The following is a 25,907-nucleotide window of genomic DNA, read 5'->3' as shown; positions in this document are numbered from 1 at the left end:
TTCGCCCCCTTGTGTTCATATTTCAGACTCAAAAGCCTATCTAAAAGGCACGCAAGTACTTTAATGACTTTTATTTTGAAACCACAAAATCTGAAATCTCGCTGGTTGTGGCTAATATTTTTACTTTTTCTGTTTTGTTGTTGGCCAGATGAGGGCGTTGTTATACTGCACAACGCATTTTAAATGCTCATCGAAACCTCAACAATACAGCCTTAGTTATAAATGTAAATCAATTCTGTTTATAACACTTTTATTATGAAAACCAAGCTCTTCGCCGCTACTAGGATACACTCTACAAACGGCTTTGATATGCAACTGTCAGCAACAGACAGTTGTAACATAAGACACTGAGCAGTTCAGAATGCATTGCTAGAATTTTCTTCTAACTATTCCATATAATTATTATCGCGGAAAAGTCGTTAAATTGCGATACCAAGCATCGATGGCGTCCTAGACTACGTGCAAGCTTGTTAGGTTTGGTTTCTAAAGACACCGTTGCTACAGCGTACTGCAGAACGTTGACCTATGTCGTGCCTTTTCGTCCAATCACGAACAAGTACTAGTAACGAAAATTTAAAATCAACCAATCAAATGAAAGAACGATTGTGCCTACCGGAAGACGGTGTTTTCAAGACGCCGAAGTGAGAAGAAAACAAAAGTAGCTCGCAATTGTAATTTAACTACATTTTTACCATATCGACGTTTGAATGTTTGGAATTTCGCATGGTAAGATGATTTACAATTAAATGCTGTTTACGTTATATTCTAAATATGTAAAGAAAGGTTTTCTAAAGCGGGCATCCTCAGATTGCTCTTGTGTGTAGTTCTTTTGGTTACCGTTTTATTTATTCATGATCTCCTATTTGTATTCTATCGTATTTATGACATTTGTTTTTTCTGTGTTGTGAATGCAAAGTTTCTGGTTCGTTCTCAGCTGTATTTTCTTTTAGCCTCAAGCCCACTGTCATATGATTTACCTCTGATAGATTTAAATAACTGTTAGTGTTTTGAAACATGACCTGAAACATGAAGATGTATGACCAGGAAAGTAATACCTCACACATTTGTCCGCAAATCAATAATTTAACTGTTAATTTACAATAAACAAGTACTCGTACAAGTAGTTAATATATATTAATTTACGCAACAAATATATTTTTTTTGCAGAGAAGATCAATGAGAACACGCTCATCCTCCCCACCACTGCACGTGCACGTGAACGAGAGCACACCTGTGCACGTGCATGTGAAGAAGAGCACAGAAAGCAGCCCTACCAAGACACTCCAGGTACAGATGCTAGATACATCTCTTCTCAAAATACCCTTTACATAAATTATGAATAAATAATAAACCTAGGATATGTGAAAACGTCTTTCCTTTCATGTATTTTATTTTCTTGAGTAATGTAGGTCTAAACCTTAAAAGGACACTCCACTTTTTTGGAAAATAGGCTCATTTTTCAGCTCCCCTAGAGTTAAACATTTGATTTTTACCGCTAAAATTACGCAGTGCCCGAACATAATCCCCTGCTATTGAAAGTAACCAAGGGGACTATTTTCGGGCACTGCGTAATATCATTGCGCCTCCTGCAGCCATGTTACGGCAGCAAAGTCCTTGATTATTACGCCAGAATGAGGGTATAGTTCCTAGCCATGTCGGCATAGAAAATTGCAACTTTTAATTTTCAGTCGGTTTTGGTACATGATGTAACTACAGAAGAGTCAAGTTTTAAATAGGAAAAATATCAAAACTTTTTGGATATATTTTAGTGCAATGCTAATGGTCTAATCAGATTCAGTGAATTATGCTAAGCTATGCTAAAAGTGGTACCGCCAGACCCGAAGATTGGCTGAATGGATTTCGAAACTGTAAAAATCAAATAAGGACATTTTCAACAAAAAAATAAATGGAGTGTCCCTTTAAGGGGATCATGCACCATATCTTTATGTTCCAGGTTAAGTCTAAAAGTGGTTTGCGTCCTACTGCAAAAGTAAAGACGAAGGTTCCATGGATCCCACCTGGCAAAGTCTCAACTCGAGAGACCCCATATAAGTGGGAGGTCTGTAAAAAGTAGTAAAGTCTAATGCAAAAAAAACTTATATGAATTTTTTAAATTTATCTTTCAGGGAGGAAAAAGGAAAGACATTTTTTATAAAGTCTTATATGTGTTTTAGGGACCTACTCATCGTCTGGAGATAACACCTCTATCAGAACCCGAACGCTCACAGTCTCCGCTCCGTAGAGAAGATCTCTCCACTGATGAAGAAGATGCACTGCATGGACGCATTAACCAGTATGAGAAGAAGATCGACAGCCTGATGACAGAGGTCAGCTCTCTAAAAAATGAGGTGAGAAGAAAGTTATATTTACCTGTATGACCTGCTACTGAATCTATATAATCAAACAAAGCTAAATTTTGATGGTTCACAGGTTGAACTCCGTAAGAAGGAGCAGCTCATAGAGCGTCAGTCGGAGAGGTTGAGCGCATCACAGCGTGTCATCGCCGATCAAGAGGAGGAGCTTGCTGAGGTCACCAGGGAGTTGGAGGCCACAGAGCAGGAGAACAACCGTCTGCGAGAGTCCATGGAGAAGATGATGGTAGAAAGTGATTATGGGAGGTACAATGACAACATTGGCATCAATGGTCTTTATTTGATGAAATATAAATCTAATTGAAACCTATTTTTGTCTAGATTAGAGAGAGACAGTCAGCAGTTAGACAAAGATGCTCTGCTCAGGAAATTGCTGGAGGCAGAGATGGACAGCAGCGCGGCTGCCAAGCAGGTCTCGGCTCTCCGTGAAATGGTTAGCCAGATGTTCAGGAGTGTGAGTGTGAACCAGTTTAAAGCCGACTTTTCTGGTTGAAATTAATTCTTTTGCCGCAAGCATTTTTTTTTTAAAGTTGCTAGCCAGCGTCAGCATTTTTCATGATTTTCACAAAAGTTTAATGCCTTTCAGAAAATGTCTTTAAATATATAAACATACAATATATCAAATGAAACAACAGACCCTCTGCTTTCCAACCTTCATTAGTTCTCTTTTTATCACCTCTCAAATATGGGTAGGTTTCTTCAAAAACACCAAATTTCAAGCAAAAAGCTAAGATAATTAAATTTTTGTGAAGGACTTTTAAAAGAGATCAGATTCAAAGCGATCCTCAAAACATACACAAACATACAGCTGTTTGCCCTAGGGCGATACTTTCAGGTTTTATGTTGCAGATAACAGTGGTATTGCTGAAAGCCGGAAATACTCGCCATTGGCAGGGAAGCGGTTTCTCATAAATGGCGGCGAAAGAGTTAACTTTTTTATTATAATAAACAAATGTGACTTCTTTCATAAATGTTAAAACACAAAGATTTTTGGTTTTGGGTGAAGTAATCTTTCAATAGGACCTTAATTTATGAGGTTTTCACAAGGCTCACTTTTAATCGTAATATTTACTGTAAATATACAAGACCTTTTATGTTGCATACCTGCATGATCTTTGTCACGCGTTTCTACTTATGTACAATATATTATTTAAAAAAATTATATGTACAGGAGAAAAAACTATCAGGATCAGATACATCACTCATGGCCAGACAGAAGGAACTCTTACTACAGAAATTGGAGACTTTTGAGAGAACCAATAGGGCCCTCAGACATCTCCTGAGAGAACAGCATAGTCGAGAGGTACTGCTATGCTACCACATATTAATCTAATTTACATGGTACTTTACTGCTAACGTTAACAGTTATTAAAGGAACACTACACTTCTTTAAAAAATATGCTAACCTTCCAGCTCCTCTAGAGTTAAACATTTGATTCTTACTGTTTTGGAATCCATTCAGCCGATCTCTGGGTCTGGCGCTACCACTTTTAGCATAGCTTAGCACAATCCATTGAATCGGATTAGACCATTAGCATCGTGCTAAAAAATAACCAAAGGGTTTCAAAATTTTTCCTATTTAAAACTTGACTCTTCTTCAGTTACGTTGTGTACTAAGAAGGAGCTATACTCTCATTCAGGCATAATACTCAAGGACTTTGCTGCTGTAACATGGCTGCAGCAGGCGTGATATTACGCACTGCCCAAAATTAGTCCCCTTTGGTTACTTTCTATAGCAGGGGACTATTTTCAGGCACTGTGTTATAGCATTGCGCCTGCTGCAGCCATGTTTCAACTGCAAAAAGTCCTTGATTATTGCGCCAGAATGAGAGTTTAGTTCCTAGCCATATCTGCCTAGAAAATCGCAATTTTTATTTTCTATCTGTCTTAGTACTACACGATGTAACTACAGAAGAGTCAAGTTTTAAATAGGAAAAATATCGAAACTCTTTGGATATTTTTTTGAGCGATGCTAATGGTCTAATCAGATTCAATGGATTATGCTAAGCTATGCTAAAAGTGGTACCGCCAGACCCGGAGATCAGCTGAATGGATTCCAAAACGGTAAAAATCAAATGTTTAACTCTAGGGGAGCTGGAAAAATAGCATATTTCCAAAAAAAAGTAGAGTGTCCCGTTAACAGTTATTAACTTATACATTTTCCTAACAGATGGATTCTCTACGACTACTGGAGCAGAAAGATGATCTTCTGAAAAGGCTTACTGATGTGGAGGCAGAGAATTCGGTTTGTCTTTGCATCTTGATGTTCAAAATCCACTTTCGTTGACCTCTACTACTGCGTTTTATTTTAACCCAGCTCTCCTTTCTCTCTTCCAGCGTATTCTTGTAAAACTTCAGGACAAGGAAATGGAGATTAATCAGCTCTCTTCCATGTTAGCCCATGAAAAGGTAAACTGTATTTTAGCATGTTCTTATATGACCCTTTCATTTACTGTAAATTAAGTTTACCGAAAAGTTATGAATTTCTTCTGTAATAGGAGAACTCAAAAACCACCAGTGAACTTTCCAAAGTCCAGGAATCCACCCGGGCTCATCTGCAGGGTCAGCTACGCAATAAAGAGTCAGAGAATAGTCGCCTAAATGTTCAGATCAGGGTAATGTATACAGCTTTGGCTAAGATTTCATTTGTATTTATCCAACATGAACTATTATTTTACTTTATAGAGGCTAATCTACAAAACATCTTAAACTAGCTAGCTGTAAAGTGACATGTCTTACTGTCCTATCAGAATCTGGAGCGAACTGTCAGCCAACAGCAAGGGGAGATTGATCACCTGCAGGAGCAGTTACAGCAGCTCAGGCAGCGGGCAGAGGCTGATAAGGAGGCCTTGAAAAAAGCCACACGGGCACAGAAACAGCGGGCACAGCGCAGTGAAGACACCGTTGGACAGCTTAGTGCCCAGCTCATGGAGATAGTAAGTAAAATGTCTTTGGGGTTCTGGAATGGATCCAGTGGCTTTCATGCATGTGTTCTTGTATCTCAAATGGTAGATGATTGCTTAAGCAGCACAAAAGATCATGCGTTCGATCCCAGTGAACAGACATACTGATAAAATGTATGCTATTACCTTGTAATTCATTGTAACCCCGGCTGCAGATCGGCTCCGCTGCGTTACGGCTCCGCACTCCGCCGTCCGCCAATACCCACCAGTTTCATATTTGTTGCAGAGCGGCTGCGTGCTGAAGTGACGAGGTCTCGCAAATTCACGTTATGATCGCGCGATATCTAGTTCTGTCTCCGCCCATTATGACGTTCAATTATGACGTTTTGCTGGACCAGCCCAGATCACAACACGAAATCTCACGAATTCAGGTATGATCACGCGATACAGTCATGGCTCCAAACAGATCTGGGGCACAATTGACTTCCATTGTAGGTAAAAAGACTGCAATGGAAGTCAATGGTGCCCCAGATCTGTTTGGTTACAAACATATCTTATTTTATATTTATATAAGACATTTTATACCAGTTTGAATCACTTTTGAGTGTGAGTAAATGATGAAAGAATTTTCATTTTTGGGTGAACTATCCCTTTAAGTGCCTTGCATGGTTGTACACAGTATTTATTTATTTTGCTTTGGATGCATAATGAATATTTTGGTAAATCTATTTGTTCACCCAGGCATTCCTAGATACAGATATGTTGCATACTTGCATACTACACTTTTGAAAAATTTTGGATGTATGTATGCCATTACAAACATACCATAGGACCTCACATTGGCCTCAAGCCTGTGATGAAATTTGATATTTCAGTTGAACATGGATTTGTTGAAATCTCTAGATGTTTGTCTAATTAGTCTGTTAGCAATGAAATATGTATATACCATCCAATCCTCTGTGCAGGAGTCTCAACTGGCAGATACAATGGCAGCCACTGAGAACTTGAACAGTCGTCGTGCAAAGGAAATGAAGGATAAGACACAGCTAGAGATGGAGATCACACTACTAAACAGGTTAGCATAGAGATCTCTTAAACTGTCTACTCACAATCAAATGAAGTATGTAACGTTGATGCAATATCAAAATCTAGCAAGTTTCCTGAAAGGCAGGCCAAATGTTCTTTGTGTTTAATTTAAGTCGTATCACAGAACTGATGGAGCAGTTGCACGGACAGGAAGAGAAAGCCAGATCGGAGAGAGACGGACTGTTGGATCGCCTCCATGCGCTTACTACTGACAACACTACTGTACGCTTGGAGAACCAAAGCCTTAAGGTTGGTCTGTCTGCATCTGTAAAAGCAAGATGTTTGGGGCTCTTTACATCTGAAATCCAGTTTCATATTTACCCATAATCCATGAGTGGGCATTTTACTGCTTTTCTTTCTCATGTAGGCCACTTTGTCTGCTTTGGAAGAGAAGCTGACCTTGTCCCAATCTGAGGTCCAGCAGATCAAAGTTTCAGTGAAGCAGTATGAGAGCTTGGTGGACAGCTACAAAGCGCAGGTGTGATCATCAAACCGTGACTACTTTTTTTGTGCTTTTGTTTGTTTGAGTTCATCAACTTTGCCCTCCTCCTTCATGTCTGTAGATGCAAAAGACCCGTGCAGAGGCGGACGAGTACTGCGCACGTCTACAGGTGGCTGAACGTGAAGCGCAGACGGTAAGAGAAGAGCTGGACCAGGAGATCCAGCAGGTCAGGAAGCAGCTTCTCGGCCGTCTGGGAGAGCTAGAGCCACTTCCTGAAGCTCTGAGACGCACTGAATTTCAACTGCAGGAAGTTCACGAGAAAGAACGTTCTCAAGAGAGGAGAAATGCTGAACTCAGTACAGCCCTCGCAGAGCTACGAATTAAGGTTTGTATGTAGAAATTTGAAAGGTTATTTAGAATCCTAATGCTATTTTTATCTTTACACATTTTTATTGTGGCCACTAGGTGGATCAGCAGAGCAGTCAGGCAGAGATGGTGAGACACAAGAACATGGCGCTACTTGAAGAAAACAAGCAGCTTCAACACAAAGCAGAGTCCCTTGAACGGTCTGTCACTTCATCTTTCTGTCCCTCCTGAATTATCAGTCACTCATTTCAATTTGTCATTTAATCCATCTATGTGTTCTTTTATGTTGCCAACAGAAAGATGGAAGAAGTAACCTCCCAAAATCGAGACCTCATGCAGGTGATCGCGAAACGTGAAGAGTCGATTCACGGCAACCAAGTGCGTCTGGAGGAAAAGTCCCGGGAGTGTAGTATTCTGACACGGCAGCTAGAAGATGCACTCGAAGACGCTCGTCGACAGGTCAGAATCCGGAATTGTCTGAACTAAAATGGTACAAATGGTGGCAGCTGTAGTTTTTATTGATGGTTCACTTTAAATTTGCAGGTTACCCAGACCAGGGAGCGGGCGGCATCAAAAGAGCGTGCCACTCAGGCCAAAGTTGTTGACTTGGAAACGCAACTGAGCAGAACCACAACTGAACTTAACCAATTGCGACGGGCCAAAGAGGAGGTCGGTTAATTGGGACATTTTTATTCATTCCTGTTGTGTATTTTGTAGAAGGTGCAAAGTATTATTAACCATAATCATAGTTTTGTGCAGTACATTTTTTTTTAATTTGTTAAATATCTTTAAAGGCGGGGTGCACGATTTTTGAAAAACACTTTGGAAAATGAAAGCTCTACTAAGAGACATTGTTGCCTAAGTTGCGTATGTGTTTGGCGGGTCTACCAAAAGAAGGTCCAGATTCTATTGGGGTAGGGGCGTGTTTGTTTAGGTGATTTCAAATGTCAACATTGGCTTACAGAGATCATGCACCCCGCCTTTGAATTGGCTAACTGGGGCAACATTCAGTATCCTATATTTTTAACTGGTGGTATACACATATGTACGCAGAGAGTCTTTGAGACCTATGCCTTTTGATGTTGTCTATCTACACTGTAAAAAATGTTGCTGCCCTAAATTTTTCTGTTGAATCAACTCAGATTTACGTTTACCTTTTTTTTTTTTTTTTTTTTGCTACAACTTATAAAATGAAGTTGAGTTTTTTTAAACTATATATAAGAAGTTATAACAACTCATATGTAGTCAAGATAAATAATAGTAAGTTGAAATGACTTGTAAATCTGAGTTGATTCAACAACAAAAAATTTGGGTCAGCAAAGAATTTTTTTACAGTGTAGCTATTTATAAACACTTAAAGAGATATTTCACCCAAAAAAATAAAATTCTGTCATCATTTTCTCATCCTCATGTTGTTTTTAACCTGTATGAATTAAATATTTCTGATGAACACAAAAGAAGATATTCTGACAAATCAGGGTAAACACACACCAGATAGTGTCCATTGACTTCAATAGTAGGAATAAAAAAATATGATGGAATTTAATGGGTACCGTCAACTGTATGCATTCTTCATCATTTATCACAATACTTCCAAAATATTTTCCTACTATGAAAGTCAATGGTTTCTATATGCTGTGTGTTTACCATCGTTTCTCAAAAGAACTTTTTTTGTGTTTATCAGAAAAAAGAAATTCATACAGGTTTAGAAAAACATGAGGACGAGTAAATCATGACAGAATTTTCATTTTGGGGTAAACTATCCCTTTAAAGGTATAGTTCACCCAAAAATGAATGAAGATAAAAATTTACTTCCATATTCTTTTTTTCTACTATGGATGTCAATGGGGCTTCTGATCGGTTTGGTTACAAACATTTCTCAAAATATCTTCCTTTGTGTTAATCAGAACAGAGAAATTTATACAGGTTTGTAACAACATGAGGGTGAGTAAACGATGACAGAATTTTCATCATTTTTGGGTGAACTAACTGTTTAAAGGATTAGTCAATTTTCTTAAAAGAAAATTTACTCACCACCATGTCATCCAAAATGTTGATGTCTTTTTTTTGTTCAGTCAAGAATTATGTTTAAGGAAAACATTCCAGGATTTTTCTCATTTTAATGGACTTTAATGGACCCCAACACTTAACAGATTTAATGCGGTTTAAAATTGCAGTTTCAACGGGCTCTAAACAATCCCAAACGAGGCATAAGGGTCTTATCTAGTGAAATGATTGTCATTTTTGACAAGAAAAATAAAAAATATGCACTTTTAAACCACAACTTCTCGTCTATCTTTGGTCATGTGACGCGCCAGCGCGACCTCACGCAATACGTCATCACGTCAATAGGTCACGGATGAAAAATGCGAAACTACGCCCCAGTGTTTACAAGTGTGGAGAAAAAGGACCGTTCCGACGTTGTATGTCGAATGATACTAATTAATGTCTTTGTGTCAGTTTATTGTTTAAAATAGTCTGCAAATGTGCGGTTTTTTTATATATGTAACACGTGACCTTTCCACGTCATTACGCAATTACGTGAGGTCACGCTGGCACAAAAAGTTGTGGTTTAAAAGTGCATATTTTTTTAATTTTCTTGTCAAGGATGACAATTGTTTTGCTGGATGGGACCATTATGCCTCGTTTGAGATCGTTTAGAGTCCTTTGAAACTCCATTGAAACTGCAAGTTTGGACTGCATTAAATCTGTTACGGGTTGGGGTCCATTGGGGTCCATTAGAGTGAGAGAAGTCCTGGAATGTTTTCCTCAAAAAACATAATTTCTTCTCAACTGAACAAAGAAAGACATCAACATTTTAGATGACGTGTTGAGTAAATTATCTGGATTTTTTTGTTAAGAAAATTGACTAATCCTTTAAGAAACGCGTCTGAATTATAAAGGGTTTTCATAAGATTGAATAAACATTCAAATAACCATCTATTTTGAAAATATATAAATGTACACACTACATTTAGGCATTTAGCAGACGTTTTTATCCAAAGTGACTTACAAAGATTAGGAAAAAACAATAAAGCGATATGTCATAGGGAGGCAATAGTACAAAATGTGTGCTTTTACCAAGTTTTCATTATTTCGACCAATACCTGAAGACGAGTTGCTTACACATTACTAATCTCAAATCAGAAAACATCCATTAACTGTTATCTCTATGTCAGGCGGATCGGAGATACCAAAGCCGTTTACAAGATGTCAAGGACAGACTAGAACAGTCTGACAGCACAAACCGTAGCCTCCAGAACTATGTCCAGTTCCTCAAATCTTCCTATGCCAATGTGTTTGGAGATTCTGCTCTCACTGGCTCCTCATTCCGGACGCATTCACCAATCTGAGAGCTCTTTTAGGTTTCTTTTCTTATGTAGGCTGAAATACGTCTGTCTACGATTTAAAACTGATGACCTCTTGTTATGCTTCAAATTTGATTCTTCATCACTTGTTTCTGGCATATCTCTTTAGTATTATATGTCCATGTTAGAATTAGGAATTTGGCTTCATACTGACAAAATCTTTTGTTCGTGCCTGTCTAAATACAGTTGTTATAAAAGGACTTTTTTACATTTTCAAGGCTGATTGCAATTTTATGCAATTACTCCACAACCCATACTGAAATGAATTCCTAACTTTTCTGCACATACTGTGCAGTATATATGGTATATTAGGTAATGGTGATTAGCCATTATTATAGATTTATATTTATTCTTCTCTGAACTTTAGATTTGTTAACTTTACTGACGTAGTATCTAAATTTTACATTTTAATCACTATCAGATATAATCATATTAGTGTATGCATTGTCTGACGGCTTTGTGATGTGAAAGTATCACATGAAGAGTTTATAATCATGAATCATTATTTTTTTCTAAAAATATAAACATCCATTCCTGACCTGCACAAATTTTAATTTGGTCAAGTTAAAAAAAAAACAGAAAATATTACAAACTCACTCAGGCTTTGTTTAGTTATGTTATGTGTTATCGAAGGGTCATTCTGTGAATACTTGAAAATCTGCAGTGTCATAATTTGAGATGATATTACAAAATGCCTTCTATTCACCATTTCAGCATAAGAGCTTTGTTTCAAGATTACACCTTTCAGTAAGGCACATTTCAATAACTAAACATAAAAAATTGATGGGTGCTATCAATGGTTTACATTTTTGTATTAAGCCATCTATTCATTGTAAACTTGCTTTTGTTTTATGCCAGACTTGCACTATTGTTGTCTGTTGTATTATTTATATAATGCATTGTTGTGTAAAATAAACCACAATGCTTGACTGTTTATGAAATGCAACATGCATTTTTTTTAGAATATTTTGTATACATATCATGTATATGTACTAAAAGTGTATTAAAATCTTGGAAACAATTTGTTGTGACCTTGTCTATGAAAACCAGCTAAAGTCATTTTTTTGTGATTTACTGTTTCCTATGTAAAATCATCCTACATAAAGAACATTCTGTCAAATATATATATGTAAAAATTTACCCTGATGCCCTTATTATAGTTAAGGTCATGTCAAAGATTGAACTCTGTGATTGAAATAAAACTTTGATGCTCTTAATCTCAAAATAAGTTTGTGACTTTAGACTTAATTTTAACAGATATGGTAACATTTGCTTTTTTTCCAAAAAAAAGCCTATTGGCCATTTTATGGAGTAACACTTACAGTGAATGTAAAACTCTCTAATTGTTATAATTATAAATACTTACAATTTTAAATTTATATTAAATTTGGGTTTTTTACATTTTATTAGTGTCAAAAGAAAAACAAACCACACATTTTGTGCAAAGTATGATTTATGAAATAAACAGCATGTCAAATGTTTTCAATAAACAGTGGCAACATAGTTTCTTGTAAAAATGTCATTTCTAAAATAATTGCAAGATGTTTTAGTCCAAATTATTTGCTTTAGGTGTTGAACTTTTCTTTCTTGTAGGTATTGATCCTCTAAGTCTCATGGCTCTGATGGCACTCTGCAGGACTATTGCTTTCTTTTGCCATTGTGTTGCTTTCCGTGACTCTTCTTCCAGACTCTTTTTGTGCTCCTTTATTTGAAGCTGGGCAGCAGCTATTTTCAACTGGTAAGCTTTTTCTATGGTGCGTAGACGTTCATTACAGTCACAACATGGTGATAAGGATGAGTCTATGGACTTTCTACGTACTCCTTGGTCTTGAGAATCGTTTTCAGTGTTTAGATTCTGTTATAAAGAAAGCATATAGGTTACTTTTTTTCTCATTTTAGATATGCACATTTGCTCAAAACAATTTAGCTACCTCTTCATCAAGACCAAACATTTATATAAATTTATTTTCCCAAACGACAGTTCTGTTGCCATTTATTACAAGTTAATTAAATAAACACTTACCATGGGCTGTGTAGAATTAAACAAAGTCGGAATCGCGTTCGAGTGTAAATGCGCTGATCCGGATTCAAAACAATCCGAAGTGAAGTGAGCGGAGCACAGAGATGAGGATTCAGATGGAGTCCACCCAGCGTCTCTCCCCATATTTGTTATCCAACGGCGACGTTTCTCCTTATCTAGTGGAAATCTGAGAGGACCAGAATAATCAAAAAGACAACAGTTTAACTATTGGCTTACCAACAAACGACAAAATAAATATTAAACTTATGCCAACCTGTAGAATGAGACAGCATCGCCTTTCCCGTCACGGTTGTATTTGCAGAAGTCGCACGCTTCCATAGTTTCCTCACCTAAAAAGAGACTGCAGTGTTTGAGAAACTAAACGCTTTTTATTCAGCTTGGTCCTCCTCCAGGTGTAAATGGGACATTTGCACATCACCTGTGAATCGACACATTTGTGTGCGATAGAGAGAATTTAAATAATGGACTTGCAAGATGGGTTATGCATTTAGGGACCACTAAGCTCAATTTCAGCTGTAAACAAACCAACAAAAACATTAAATTTTTACGTTGAGAAAAAACAAATGTAAATTATTAAATAAAAAACATAATATAATTAAATAGGAATAAGAATTTAATTTAAACCCTTGTTTTGCATCAAATGCATTATATACGTCCCATTTAAACCCTTGGCGTTTGTAATGATTGCCTTGCAGAACCTGGCCCTTGTTTACAGACAATTTACATCCTCACAAATTTAATTTGGGTGTGCCAAAACTCTCAGACTTTATAACTGGAAACCAGATTTATTATGACAACATTTCCCGGACGTGCATGCCAGAATTTAAAAGGCAGACTCAATTCTATTATGATCTAATTTAATTACCCAATTTATAGTCAGGAAATGTACCATCTTGTTTTTTAATCAAATTAGCTAACAACCTTTAGCAGAAAAGTGCTTAATCCAGTGTAAAAATAGACATATATGGACATATATCCTTATATATATATATTTTTTTAGAACACAGAAATTAAATATTATCTATTTTATTTAAATTATCATTTGGAATTATTAACCTAGCATTTATATCTAGTTTATTAGTCCTATTGGTAAAAACAACGACTCGGCAGTTTCCGTCAGCATTCGGCTCATCGCTGCAGTGCATGATGTCACTCTCGCGCAGCTTCGCTATCATTCGATCGCTCGCTCGCGCTACGCTGTAATATCAATCGTTGAGGTCGCCTCCCGTTTTCGACCAGCCTCAGGAAAAAGACAACAAAAACCTTCAAAAAGGTAGGAAATTGTACCACATTACAACCGTTTTATTGTGCATTCTGCAAATTCTACACATTTCCCCGACCTTTTAATACAAGGTTATCGAAATCGTCGGTTTTATGTTGCGATTGCTATGTCGAGGGCCGTGCGGGGCGTCTCAACAGCCGTTTTACATATGTTAAAAACGACATTTCTGTTTCATTCATTGTACTATAAATATAACTATTGGATTGTTATGCACACATACGTTTAAAACACATTTTCTTAGGCGAGCTTTCATTTCTCAGTTTATTGAAGTCGTTAGCTACAAAGCTAACGCGTATTCACGGCTAACGTTAGATTATAAATTAAACATGATACAGGTCGATATGCTACCACATTAATTTAAATATATCTGACTGAACGGGCAATATAGGGTGATTTTTTAAACAATTGAATTTAATATAATGTTATTATAAGCAGTGGGTTCTACTTGGAAAGCATTTGTACATGCAAATGGTTTACAGTTAACTTACATTCCTATGTTATTAAAATAAAAACGTGATTATGTTATCAGTTTTGTTTTGTTGTTTCACTTACACTAAAAGCGCAATTGATGTATTTTCATTGGGATAATGTGAATTTTCAGACATATCTACATTAGGAGGATCCGCCCAGTTCTCGACTCTCTTTCATTGGATTATTTCTCTGATATAAGGCCTGGGCTTTATCTTGGCATTTTTTGTTTTCTGGTGGTCTTCTTGCATATATTTTCTATATAAACTACAAAATATATTTTTTCAGATAAGAATTCAAGGATAATGACATTTTGGGTAGATCTTGGCTTGGGAAATATGCATATGTTATTGTAAAAACAACTCCATCTCCTTAAAATTACATTAAAGAAAGTTAAAGAAAGTTCATGAATTCGGTTTAAAACTAAGCTGGCTAAACGGATTGAATGGATTTGAGCAGGAAACACTAATACAAAAATCGTGTTTGTAATACATTTACAGTATCAAGTGTATGTCTATTCTAGACATAATTTTCTTTTTGTCTGTACTAAAAGTTTGAAAAAAAGACTAAATTTCAAGTTAACACTTGATATTGTTGACTTCTAGACCCACTTCTCTTTTTATTGTTTAGTGGTGACTTAACCATGCATGCCAAATGCTGACTTGCCAAAGCCCCGTCGAGCGTAAACAAACCCCCGAAAGAAAAATGCTTTGTATTCCGACATTAGTATGCAGTACAGTAGTCACACTAGTTGCCATGTTTAGTATAAAATATATTTTCCAGTCAGGTTTTTTAAAACTTGCTAACTCGCAGACCTAGTGCTTCAGTTATATTATTCTTTATGAAATAACATTCTGCTTGGTGTTATGGCAATGTTTGGAATTGCGTCATTTTAATGGTTAACCCCGTAGACTTTGTCAGATGTGTTGTGGAAATAAATACTTCAACATTGTTTTACTTTATCCTGTTTCCTTGAGGCTGATGGTATGCATGGCGAAATTGTTAAGAGTCTTTCAAAGGGTGTGGTCTCATAACATTGAACCACAGGGTCTTAAAGGTGAAGGTCCCATGGTGCTTTTCTCAGTGCAGCTGTGCATGCTGTTATTCTTAGTTTTCTACTTCGAACCATCTAAAAATCTTTTTTTTATGTCTTGTAGTATCAAACTAAGTGATTCTTGGTTATTCAATTCATAGCAGCATATATTGTAAACCCCATAGTCATGTCTGGTTTAGGATGCACACTTATGCCTTGTAACACTGTACATTATAGAAAGCAGGCCATTGGTAGTTTGTCTGTTCTGGTTTCACATTGCATCCTGTGTAATGTAACACTAGTCTCTGTTGTCACTCTAATCTTCATCATATGTTGTCTTCCCTGTAATCTGTATTGTTTTATTACCTGATATTGACACATTCTTGCATGCCGATCTGTGGCTTACTTATCAAGTTAGATTTAACTGTCTGGTTATCCTCCTGACTATTCAAGTTTTAACAATCCGAATGTCTTAACCTATAATGTTGTTTTACATTACGCCTTGTAGCCACCCAGAGACACCTATCACCATGTCCAAGTTTATTAAACCAAAACTGAAGGTAAAGTTTGTAACAACGAGTTTGCGTTTGCTTCTGTGTGTTCTTCCTCTGATTTGCTGTGAATTAGCAACACACCAATTAAAAGTAGGATGGATGGATGCCTAAGAGCAAAGTGCTTTCGCATTCTCTCGAAAAGAAAAGCGCATGGGCTGGGCTCTGCTTGGCCGTCTCCCCACGCAGGCCAGTCACTGCAGGGCTGATGCTTTTTTTCTGCACTGCAGCGAGAGAGGGAGATGGCTTGATAAATGCTGCCACAGACCATTTTGTCGCTGTAATGTTTTTTGCAAACTCATACTTGTTTGCGCCCAATATGATCTGAAGAAACATTGAGCTGAACGTAAGTGACAGAATATCACAGTTTACATTTGGGCAGAGGCATATAGTAAATAACTTAATATTTTTTTGTTATATTGAAAAGGTTTATGGGTGATTTTATATTATCGTGTTATGCATGAATAGTTTTAATTTTTATTTGATTGTGTGTTATTGCATGATTTGTGTGTTTTCTTTTCTGCATGATGTAGTTGCAGCGTGTGACACACGGTTACGGATTAACTCACATTAATTCGACACGCGTGTGATGTTTTGAGTTTGCTGTGAACCTTTTTAAATATCACAGACTACCGTCATTCTGCTGAGATATTTTTTTAACTCTTTATCACTGCGTTAGCCACTTGAAGTGAGCTAACAGGATAAGCTCTAAACAATACAAAGACTTCTCTTCTTGTGGCTCTTTGGTTTCTTCGAACAGTTACACTTATCCAAGCCAAATCCTTGGAGACATCCCGCCTGTTTCCTTTAAATTCCTTAGGCCTGCTTCCACCCATTGTGTCATCCGTGGGCTCGGATACAGATGGGTTACCATGGAAACTTCCAGGCTTTAAACGTGACCTTGCTCAGTATTCCCAGCTTGACAGTGGGTGTATGTTTATAGATAAAGTGCTCTACTCCAGGAAACGCTGTATGTTGGGGCGGTGAGAAAATTAGCGTTATGAAAAATGAATGCATTATGGATGACATGCTAGAAGAAATCGGTGTCTTATTTCATCAATGCATTAGTATAGTATCTGTTGTTGACTCTTTCTATTTGCCTACTTCATTCGGAACAAAAGTAGTTTTTGGGTTCTATGAGTTAATGTGCTCAAATAATGATCTTATTTTCAATTGCTCAGTTTGGCGTTCTGGTTCACCTTTGATATCTGCATAGAGCAGGTTAATGGCTTTGTCTCCATCACTTTCGCTATCTTCCACATGTTACATTAAGAATCTGTGCCACTTTGCTGCTACTTTTGAAGGTTATTAATAGGCATATCACAGCTGGGTCTTCTGGAAAATCTGAAGAATGTCTATAAGAGGACAACCTCATTATCAGGACAAAGTGGGAATTGAAGACATCTCCCTATTATAGAGCCTTGATTATCTTGGTGGAGTGGGAATATCTATAAACCGCCAAAAGATAATTTGCTCTTGATGGCACCAAACATAGCAACATCCATTAAATTTACCTACATTTTTATTTATTTCATATGTTGGTATTTTCGTGGCTGCTTTTGAGTTTGTGGTTTGACTTACACAGATAGTTGGTTCTACAGAAGGTCATAATTTGTCATAAAGCTCCTGTAATGGTTATCTCTTTCATAAATCATACATGGCTGTACTTTAGGAGGGCGATCTGTTGGACTTCGCCTGTGTCGTCATGTGGTTGGAATGTGAGAGGCAGTAATTGAAGCACTCTGCTCAATGAATGAGTATGTGAGGAAGAGCATGTGTGTGAAAGGGAGAGGAAGGTTTCAGAGTGCTTGTGGTTTTATTTTTTGTAATTGAACGTAACTAAGAAAGATACACGAGCGCCAAAGTCAGTGTGAGACAGAGAGTGATATAAGCGTATGAGTTTGTGTTATCAGTTGTATGCAGTCGGGTTTAGGCGCTATCAGTTGCCACAGCTAGACTACGGTGACGTTCTTGTGAATCTATAGCTCTGTGTTCTGGTGAGTTTTATTACGATTTTTTAAATAATTTATTTTACTCTACCATTTTCTGACTCTGGGTTTAGAAGATGGTTAGTCATGATAGATGTATGAGATTAAGTAATTTATTGGTTGAGGGAACAGACTGCTAACTTGCTGTGCACAGGGGTGTGGTCTGTTGTATTTTTTTCTGTACAAAGTTGGCGGCCTAATTCATGGTACAGTTATTTTTATTGGTATGGTGCCTTGGACTATGTTGTGGTCTTGATGTATATCTAACAGAGTTATCAGATTAAATCCAGGCTGATATTAGTTTAATCTCGTGAGCGGATATCGAGTCGTGGATCGTTTTGGGAGAGGCTGGGAGGGGGTAGAAAACATCCAGCTGATCTGGACAAAAACAGGACACATCCGCACAAAAGAAGGGTGGGTTTATCCCACTGGCCCGTGACATTAGATCATCAGCCCTTCATTGTGTAACATCCGAATGTATTTTGAGCTTTTTCTACTTTTAACGATTATTAGTGATTTGTTGTGTGGCCAACGAGGGTGTGATGCTCCAAAAATTAATTTTAATAGTACCTTGCTAATACATCAGACTTTAGACGATCAACTTTCTGTTAATGGTGTTAAAGCTGTTTTTTCCACCCTGCTGGATGTTTTTGTGAATAGGACTCGTTGACTGAGCTGATCTCCTGCTTTATTTTCTTAAAGCCATTTTGTATCTGTCTCTTTAATATTTATCACAGTGATTTGCAACATAGGGGGTTGGTGGAAGGATTCAGGCAGATCTGTTCAGCATAACAAAAGACTGTATTGATCCAGACTGACACTCACTTTATGGTTGATTCCGCAGACTGGCCACTCTTTACATTTGTTTAAAGAGCTGTTTTGTTTTTCTGCTGACCTTGGACTAGCCTAAATGCTTTTCACTTGTGATTTAATGGCTTTGCTTCATCAAATGGAGCACATGCCCCTCAAATGATCTTGCAATGAAAGCTTTCCCATAAGCAGTACTGTAAAATGGTTGTCAGGTGATCAGTAAACATCTACGTCATGAAGCCACATGATAGTGCCATTATTGAATAAGCACTTTTTTCTAGAAAGGTTTAGTAAATTGTCATTGCTCAAATAGAGAGAGTTTCTACTGAAGACTGTTTAGTCATTCACACACCGATGTGGAATGAGCCCAGATGTTCACACCTATGTGTTAAATAAATTCAGAGCTTTCATGTGAAAAACATTGAAACCTACTGAAACTGATGTAGTATACATGCCAGACCAGTATGTGGCACTATATGTCTTTCACAGAGATGTACTAAAAATGGAGAAGATGACTTTGTGCATGCGCATAAACCTTGTTGTTGTTTGCAATCATTTGTTGCTCACAGTATTAGCAAAGGAACAAAATACTTTGCTTTGGTAAAGCTAATATGGACACTACCTTCTTCACACGAACGCAAACTTGTAGTCCGTCATTGCTGTTGTTGCGTGATGTAGCGGTGTCTAACTAGGGTCGAGAAGTTGGGTGATGACATCATTGTTTCACAAAATATACGGATTGGCTGTACACACGAAACCGAAAGGGTGTTGTGTTAAGATTTATCCACTCGGAGACCCGGTTTCAAAAAATAGTGGTTTCAGGATCCCAAAAGATCAGATACTAGGAGTGGCACGGTTCACAAAGCCCACGGTTCAGTTCATATCACGGTTTTAGGGTCACAGTATTTGGTTCTGTCCAGTTCTTGTTGAACATTATAATAACAAATAACACAATTGTTATATCATGTAATCATACACAAACTGAATTTGACTTGACTTTAAGCACATTGTTGGGACCATCTCTGAGGAAAGCTAGGTGAGATTTTAAGACAGCAAGAGAGAAGACATTGATGATTTGCTTTTTATTTACGTGGCAAAAAATAAGAAAATTTTGTAACTTTGTGCGCATAAGGCTACATTGCGCATACTTCGAACCGTGCGACACACACACGCTCCGAACCGAGACAAGCAAACCAAACGGTTCGGATGTTATTTCATGTACCGTAATGGCACCCCTAGCCGATACGATAGAAACATTTTCCGTTTACAGCTAAGCGCATCTCCATGTCTCACAATCAATCTTTTTCTGGTCTCGCTTTTTGACATCCTGTCTATACTGAGAAAAAACAAAGCTTTTTCAAAACGCACTCCACAGTGGATACATTTTAAAATGCTGTTTTTGTGTTGAAGTATATCCCAAAGCAAGATGATGGACGACAATGCACCACAGCTGTTTTGCATGCAGTTTTAGTGTTGTTAATGATTATTGTCACTTTGTACTTACTCCAAATTGTACTTCGAAGAAGCAGACGAAGACGAAGAAGTAAATAATCGTGTGCCGTAAATTAGGCATGACGAAGCGTCTTACGCTTACATTTTCAGTGTGGATTAGTGTAGATATAGCCTTGGTGTCTTCAGTATGCTTTTATCTTTATAGATCATTTAGATTTGTAACAGAGTTTGACCACATTAGTCAGTGATCCTCCGCTCTGCTGAGATCATTTCATCAAGCATAGTTTCATTTAGGCATTTGTAATCTATCTCATATGGAGCTACAGCTGACCCTGCATTCCCAGAAATCCAGTCAGTCTACTTTGCAGCATTCTTTGAACATTTATGCATTTTTACTGACATGTAAGAGCCAAACGATGACATCATTGATTGCGTTTTACGATTTAATGAAATTTGGTTTCAATGTTTTTGCAACTATGTTTTTCTTTTGTTGGAGCTGTTAGAAATTATAGTGAATCAATGAAAATGATCCCATATACATTATTTGCAAATAAAGTATTTTAAATGAACAGGAAAATTAAGTGTTCAGAGCCAGTCTGTAGCGCAACGTGCAATTGAATGTACATTGGTGAAATGCATCATGTTTGCAGTGTCAATAGTTTTGTTGATTTATAATGATAGTGAAGTTTGTTTTGCTTTCCTGTACTAAAAACAAGCTTGGCATGAACAATATCCTGTTTCTAGTCCTAACATTTGGTAGTCTTGTGTAGCCAGACCTTCATAATAATAGCAGAAGGTCTGGACTCCATAGCAGCTTTCATTGGCCAAGGAGGACGTGAAAATGTAAAGATGATGATGTCTGTCAATGTCCATATGTTTCCCAGAAATACTGATAATCAGATGATGATTTCAAAACTCCTGAAGTGTTTGCAATTTTGTGCATAAGAAGTTCAGTCAGTGGTCCACGCTGATGTATTATGAGTCTAAACATTAGTTAACTACATAATCAGCAGCTTATAGGGAGTCAATATAGACCCAAATTTTCTGGCCACCACCACCTCTCCAATAAAATGCCTCCTAATAAAGCACCCAGTTGATGGAAAGGGGGACATTCTTTACGTCACTGTAACCAGGGTGTGACCCGTCTTTCACTGGCCTTGAGTCATACTGGATACGTCCACCCCCCCTTCACCCCTCAGATACAGCTGAAATCGCACCCCCCCCCCCCCACTGAAACCATGAGACAGATGCCGCTGGGTTTCGTGGGGGTTCTGTTTAAAGTCAACGCTCGGCTGATGGCAGCACTCTTTTTGTGCCTGTTAGCTTTGCTACGTGAGGAATTTCCGCAGGGTCCCCTCCTGTGCTCAGCTGTCGGCCATTTTTCGGGAGTTTTTTTTTTTTAGGTGCCTCATTTGAGTATTAGTAACAAAACCATCTTAATGTAAGATTGTTGCCTTTACCTCTTTATTTCAGAGTCGGTATAAATAAATTTAAAAAATAGTATCCGTAATATCCACAATTTTTCCATATTACAATTTGTACTCTTTGGTCTTTCAGAAAGCTCTTTTTATGGATTTATCTATTATGTTAGTTGCTTGCTCAAATTAAGATTGAAAGATTTATTAACAAATTCTTTACATTCTTTATAGAAAATGGATGTCGGTGGAGTGAAAGTTCTGGAGTCTGCTGATGACATCCAGGAGCGCCGTCAGCAGGTCTTGGACCGGTACCGACGCTTCAAAGAGCTGTCTGCTGTGCGCAGACAGAAACTTGAGGACTCCTACCGGTTTCAGTTCTTTCGTCGAGATGCGGACGAGCTGGAAAAATGGATCCAAGAGAAATTACAGATTGCTTCCGATGAGAACTACAAAGACCCCAGTAACTTACAGGGAACACGCAGGTTATACGTTTTGAAAGGGAAACGGATGCAATGGATAAATTAACTTTACAGGTTAATGCTGTGAAGCCTTAATGCATTTGGTTTAATATTTACTTGTCTTAACTGTATGTGTATTGTTCATCATTCAGGGAAAGCTCCAAAAACATCAAGCATTCGAGGCAGAGGTGCAGGCCAATGCAGGAGCCATCGTTAAACTGGATGAGACTGGCAACCTCATGATATCTGAAAGCCATTTTGCATCTGAAACCATCCGGGTAAGAGACACTTTCTTTTAAAAACACATGTTGATACTCATTAACTGTTATAATGTAACATTGGTGCGCATTTGAAGTTTGGCTTATTGGTTACGGTTGTAACACTGAAGTTAAATAGGATTTTTCATGTACTAACACTTGCCTGTATGGATCAGTCCTTCACGCCTTACCGGACATCTCAGCGACCAATAGTTAAAAGTGTCAATTATGGAAATTTTATTCCAGTAGGTACCGAGTGCTGTGATACTTTTTGGTGAATTTGTGCTTCTCTTTATAAAGATATGCATGGTCTTCGAAATAATTGTTTGCAGTGTTACTTTTCAATCTACCTTAAATTACATGAACTTCGACTTATTCTTTCTTCTACTGACTTTACATTTACATTTATACATTTGACAAAAGCTACTTGCAGTGCATTCATTCTATGCATCTTTTATTTCAGTCATGTGTGTTACCTAGCATTGAACCCATGACCTTTGCGTTGCTAATGCAATGCTCTATCACTTTATCTATAGAAACACGCACACTTTCTTTATCAGAAAATCGCATCTCTTTACTTAAACTGCCTTGGATAAGGAGATGGCTGTTTGACTTACCTTTTGTATTTATTCTCAGACTCGTCTAGAGGAGCTTCATCGTCTGTGGGATCTGCTCCTGCAGAAGACTAAAGAGAAGGGAGTGCGTCTCCTGCAGGCCCAGAAGCTGGTGCAGTACCTGCGTGAGTGTGAGGATGCCCTGGACTGGATCAGCGACAAGGTGAGAAAACTTGCGTTGGATAAAGTTGTTGTGTTACCCCATCTTTAGATGAGATGATCTAAAGCTGTTTCACAATTTACAGGAAGCTATTGTCACCTCAGAGGAGCTTGGACAAGACCTGGAGCATGTAGAGGTTCTGCAGAAGAAGTTTGAGGAGTTCCAGACAGACTTGGCGGCTCACGAAGAGCGCGTGAACGAGGTGAACCAGGCAGCGGGTAAGCTAACCCAGGAGAACCACCCGGAGGCCGAGCTAATCTTGAAGAAACAGGAGGAGGTGAACAATGCCTGGCAGAGGCTAAAGGGATTGGCTCAGCAGAGGCAGGGAAAGCTGTTCGGGGCTGCTGAAGTCCAGCGTTTCAACAGGTGAATGACTCGGGACTAGATTTTAAATCGAGTAAAAAAGAAAAACGAGGCATGGTCTGTTAAACTAGACTTTATAATGCTAGTTAAACTAAAATTTGGTTACTGCTGTGGTACGCAGGGACGTGGATGAGACAATCAGTTGGATCAAGGAGAAGGAGCAGCTCATGGCATCTGATGATTTTGGTCGGGACCTTGCCAGCGTTCAGGCTTTGCTCCGAAAACATGAGGGACTGGAGAGAGACCTGGCTGCCTTGGAGGACAAGGTCAGTGTCGGCATGTCCACATATTAATATAATCTCATCTTCACATCTGGTATCTGAGCTAATATAACATAAGGAAGACGTTAATGTGCCAGTTTTTACATTTTCTGGTCTTCATAAATATAAATCGTATCATTCATGGTTCCCACGGGTCCTTGAAATCCTTTGTTTTTCCTTTGAAAGTTTGTGAATCTGGGGAAAAAAGTCAAGGCACTGGGAAGTTTTTGAAAATATACATACATATTTACAGGTCATTGAAAGTGCTTGAATCCATTTTATGCAAGAAAAAAAATCCATACTAATTCCTGTGTAGTGTAGGATAATATTATAAAAATTCAGTACTTTTTAAGCACACGTCCTAAACTGTTCAATTTAAATGCTTATATCTTCTGTATGCTAATGTTAATTCATACCAAATGCTTTTTTGCATAGTAATGTTTGACACATTAAAACGTCTCTGGTTACGTATGTAACTGTTGTTCCCTGAGAAGGGAACAAGACGCTGCGTCTCCCTTGCCATACTTCCTGCGTCCCTATAACGTCGCCTTTGGCAATATTTCAGATAGCGATATACTTCCTGGCTTCCGCATCACCCTGTCTTTGTCGTTAAGCCTCACCATTGGTTGGATTTGATATACACATTCAGATGCACTTACCCTTGGAGGCGTCCCCAAAGTGTCCACGCAGTGACGCAGCGCGAGTTCCCTCAAAAGGGAACTGTAACAATGTATCTTTAAAGGTAACACAATGTAACCTTGCTCTCACTTGAAATGTGTCCCCATATTTAGTCCTTGAATTTGAGGTTATTGCACCTGGAAATCCTTGAAAGGTCCTTGAATTTGAAGTTAACTAAGGTGTGGGAACCCTGATCATTAAGGCGATACTATTAAAATATAACAAATTAATTTCGATTAGTGAGACTTGAAAAGCAACCAGTGTTGAATAGCATATGAACATCATGACTTTCGTCCTCAGGTGAACACGCTTGGAGGTGAGGCGGACCGTTTGCAGCAAACACACCCTCAAAACGCCACTCAGATCCACATGAAGAGGGATGAACTCATTACCAACTGGGAGCAGATCCGCACACTGGCTGCTGAGCGTCATGCCCACCTCAACGACTCCTATAGGTGAGCTTTACTTCTTGAGTCTACCTTTAGCTCTGCTTCATAGCTCAGGCTTGTGATCATGTGACCGTCATCTCATTTCTAGGCTGCAGCGATTCACTGCAGATTTCCGGGACCTGACCAGCTGGGTGACGGAAATGAAGGCTCTGATTAACGCAGATGAGCTGGCCAACGATGTGGCCGGTGCAGAAGCTCTGCTAGATCGCCATCAGGAGCATAAGGTATTTTAAAGCAATTTTAAGTTTCTGTCAGGTGATGCAATGCATTGAAACACTGAGCATCGTGATGTCAATTTTGATTCCCCAGGGTGAGATTGATGCTCATGAGGACAGTTTTAAATCTACCGATGAGGCAGGTCAAGCTCTGCTGAATACGGGACACTATGCCTCAGAGGAGGTTAAGGAAAAGGTATGCTTAAAATTAAAAAAATAATAATTTTTATTCTGAAATTAATAATTTTGATCACTAATGGCTTTGTGTTTGTTTGCAGCTGGGCATCCTGACTGAAGAGAAGGTGTCTCTTCTGGAGCTGTGGGAACTGCGCAGGCAGCAATATGAACAGTGCATGGACTTGCAGCTGTTTTACAGGGACACTGAGCAGGTCGACAACTGGATGAGCAAGCAAGAGGTACATAATTGTTGTAAACATTATATATTAATCATCTATAAGACTTCCATGTTTACTTAAACTCAATGAAATGACATATGGCAATCTGTCCTAAGGCTTTTCTACTAAATGAGGACCTTGGAGACTCACTGGACAGCGTTGAAGCTCTTCTAAAGAAACACGAAGACTTTGAGAAATCCCTCAGTGCCCAGGAGGAGAAGATCACTGTAAGAAACCAAACATCATAAACCTTTTAAATCTATTTCACATTAAGCAATATTAAGTTTTTCCTCTCTGTTCCCCTTTTGAAATATACAGGCCCTGGATGAATTTGCAACCAAACTGATTCAGAACAACCATTACGCCAAAGAGGACGTGGCTACCCGCAGAGATGCAGTAAGTTGAGATTAACACCCTGAAATGTCCTTCATTGCAGCCTAGCAAGCACTTTCTCCCCCTGAACGATTGCTGGCAAAAT

General features: G+C 38.2%; 3 protein-coding genes across 18 annotated transcripts in view; 2 read left to right on the top strand and 1 right to left on the bottom strand.

Annotated features, from left to right (window-relative positions):
* Window positions 1-156: 156 nt before the first annotated feature.
* odf2a (outer dense fiber of sperm tails 2a) lies at window positions 157-10,747 on the top strand. Its single transcript, XM_055180834.2, has 19 exons — window positions 157-726; window positions 1,168-1,287; window positions 1,955-2,059; window positions 2,175-2,348; window positions 2,431-2,618; window positions 2,694-2,826; window positions 3,544-3,675; window positions 4,543-4,617; window positions 4,710-4,781; window positions 4,871-4,987; window positions 5,123-5,308; window positions 6,241-6,350; window positions 6,475-6,610; window positions 6,729-6,839; window positions 6,925-7,188; window positions 7,269-7,369; window positions 7,466-7,628; window positions 7,713-7,838; window positions 10,349-10,747. The coding sequence occupies exons 1-19, from the start codon at window positions 724-726 to the stop codon at window positions 10,520-10,522; spliced, it is 2,490 nt and encodes an 829-aa protein (XP_055036809.2). The 5' UTR covers window positions 157-723; the 3' UTR covers window positions 10,523-10,747.
* Window positions 10,748-11,972: 1,225 nt separating this feature from the next.
* On the bottom strand, window positions 11,973-13,284 carry LOC129423326 (THAP domain-containing protein 5). Its single transcript, XM_055179570.2, has 3 exons — window positions 12,832-13,284; window positions 12,561-12,744; window positions 11,973-12,392 (listed from the first exon to the last, which is right to left on the bottom strand). The coding sequence occupies exons 1-3, from the start codon at window positions 12,894-12,896 to the stop codon at window positions 12,084-12,086; spliced, it is 558 nt and encodes a 185-aa protein (XP_055035545.2). The 5' UTR covers window positions 12,897-13,284; the 3' UTR covers window positions 11,973-12,083.
* Window positions 13,285-13,694: 410 nt separating this feature from the next.
* sptan1 (spectrin alpha, non-erythrocytic 1) overlaps window positions 13,695-25,907 on the top strand; it is a 41,077-nt gene continuing 28,864 nt past the window's right edge. For 10 of the 16 annotated variants that reach the window (XM_073871408.1, XM_073871405.1, XM_073871407.1 and 7 more), the window contains exons 1-12: window positions 15,900-15,921; window positions 21,812-22,055; window positions 22,195-22,316; window positions 22,932-23,072; window positions 23,155-23,435; window positions 23,554-23,698; window positions 24,671-24,825; window positions 24,908-25,043; window positions 25,129-25,230; window positions 25,313-25,450; window positions 25,546-25,656; window positions 25,748-25,825. In XM_073871408.1, the coding sequence (XP_073727509.1) occupies window positions 21,815-22,055; window positions 22,195-22,316; window positions 22,932-23,072; window positions 23,155-23,435; window positions 23,554-23,698; window positions 24,671-24,825; window positions 24,908-25,043; window positions 25,129-25,230; window positions 25,313-25,450; window positions 25,546-25,656; window positions 25,748-25,825 (1,650 nt within the window). In that variant the 5' untranslated portion in view covers window positions 15,900-15,921; window positions 21,812-21,814. Of the gene's footprint in view, window positions 13,852-15,898; window positions 15,922-16,115; window positions 16,259-17,686; window positions 17,910-21,811; window positions 22,056-22,194; window positions 22,317-22,931; window positions 23,073-23,154; window positions 23,436-23,553; window positions 23,699-24,670; window positions 24,826-24,907; window positions 25,044-25,128; window positions 25,231-25,312; window positions 25,451-25,545; window positions 25,657-25,747; window positions 25,826-25,907 lie in introns of those variants that run through there. The other 6 variants (XM_073871398.1, XM_073871393.1, XM_073871395.1 and 3 more) reach the window with 5 other exon arrangements.

This window comes from Misgurnus anguillicaudatus, chromosome 9 (genome assembly GCF_027580225.2).
Source record: "Misgurnus anguillicaudatus chromosome 9, ASM2758022v2, whole genome shotgun sequence".
Taxonomy (NCBI): domain Eukaryota; kingdom Metazoa; phylum Chordata; class Actinopteri; order Cypriniformes; family Cobitidae; genus Misgurnus; species Misgurnus anguillicaudatus.
The sequence above is the reverse complement of the archived record's forward strand: the minus strand, read 5'-3'. Positions and strand labels throughout refer to the sequence as shown.

Bases quoted from the DNA above. Each gene is read 5' to 3' on its own strand.
- LOC129423326 (XM_055179570.2), bottom strand. From the start codon at position 12,896: ATGGAAGCGTGCGACTTCTGCAAATACAACCGTGACGGGAAAGGCGAT. The intron at 12,745-12,831 runs GTTGGCATAAGT...TGGTCCTCTCAG, and splicing joins GATGCTGTCTCATTCTACAG to ATTTCCACTAGATAAGGAGA. The intron at 12,393-12,560 runs GTAAGTGTTTAT...TCTTTATAACAG, and splicing joins TTAATTCTACACAGCCCATG to AATCTAAACACTGAAAACGA.
- odf2a (XM_055180834.2), top strand. The intron at 4,618-4,709 runs GTTTGTCTTTGC...TCTCTCTTCCAG, and splicing joins ATGTGGAGGCAGAGAATTCG to CGTATTCTTGTAAAACTTCA. The intron at 6,611-6,728 runs GTTGGTCTGTCT...TTTCTCATGTAG, and splicing joins TGGAGAACCAAAGCCTTAAG to GCCACTTTGTCTGCTTTGGA.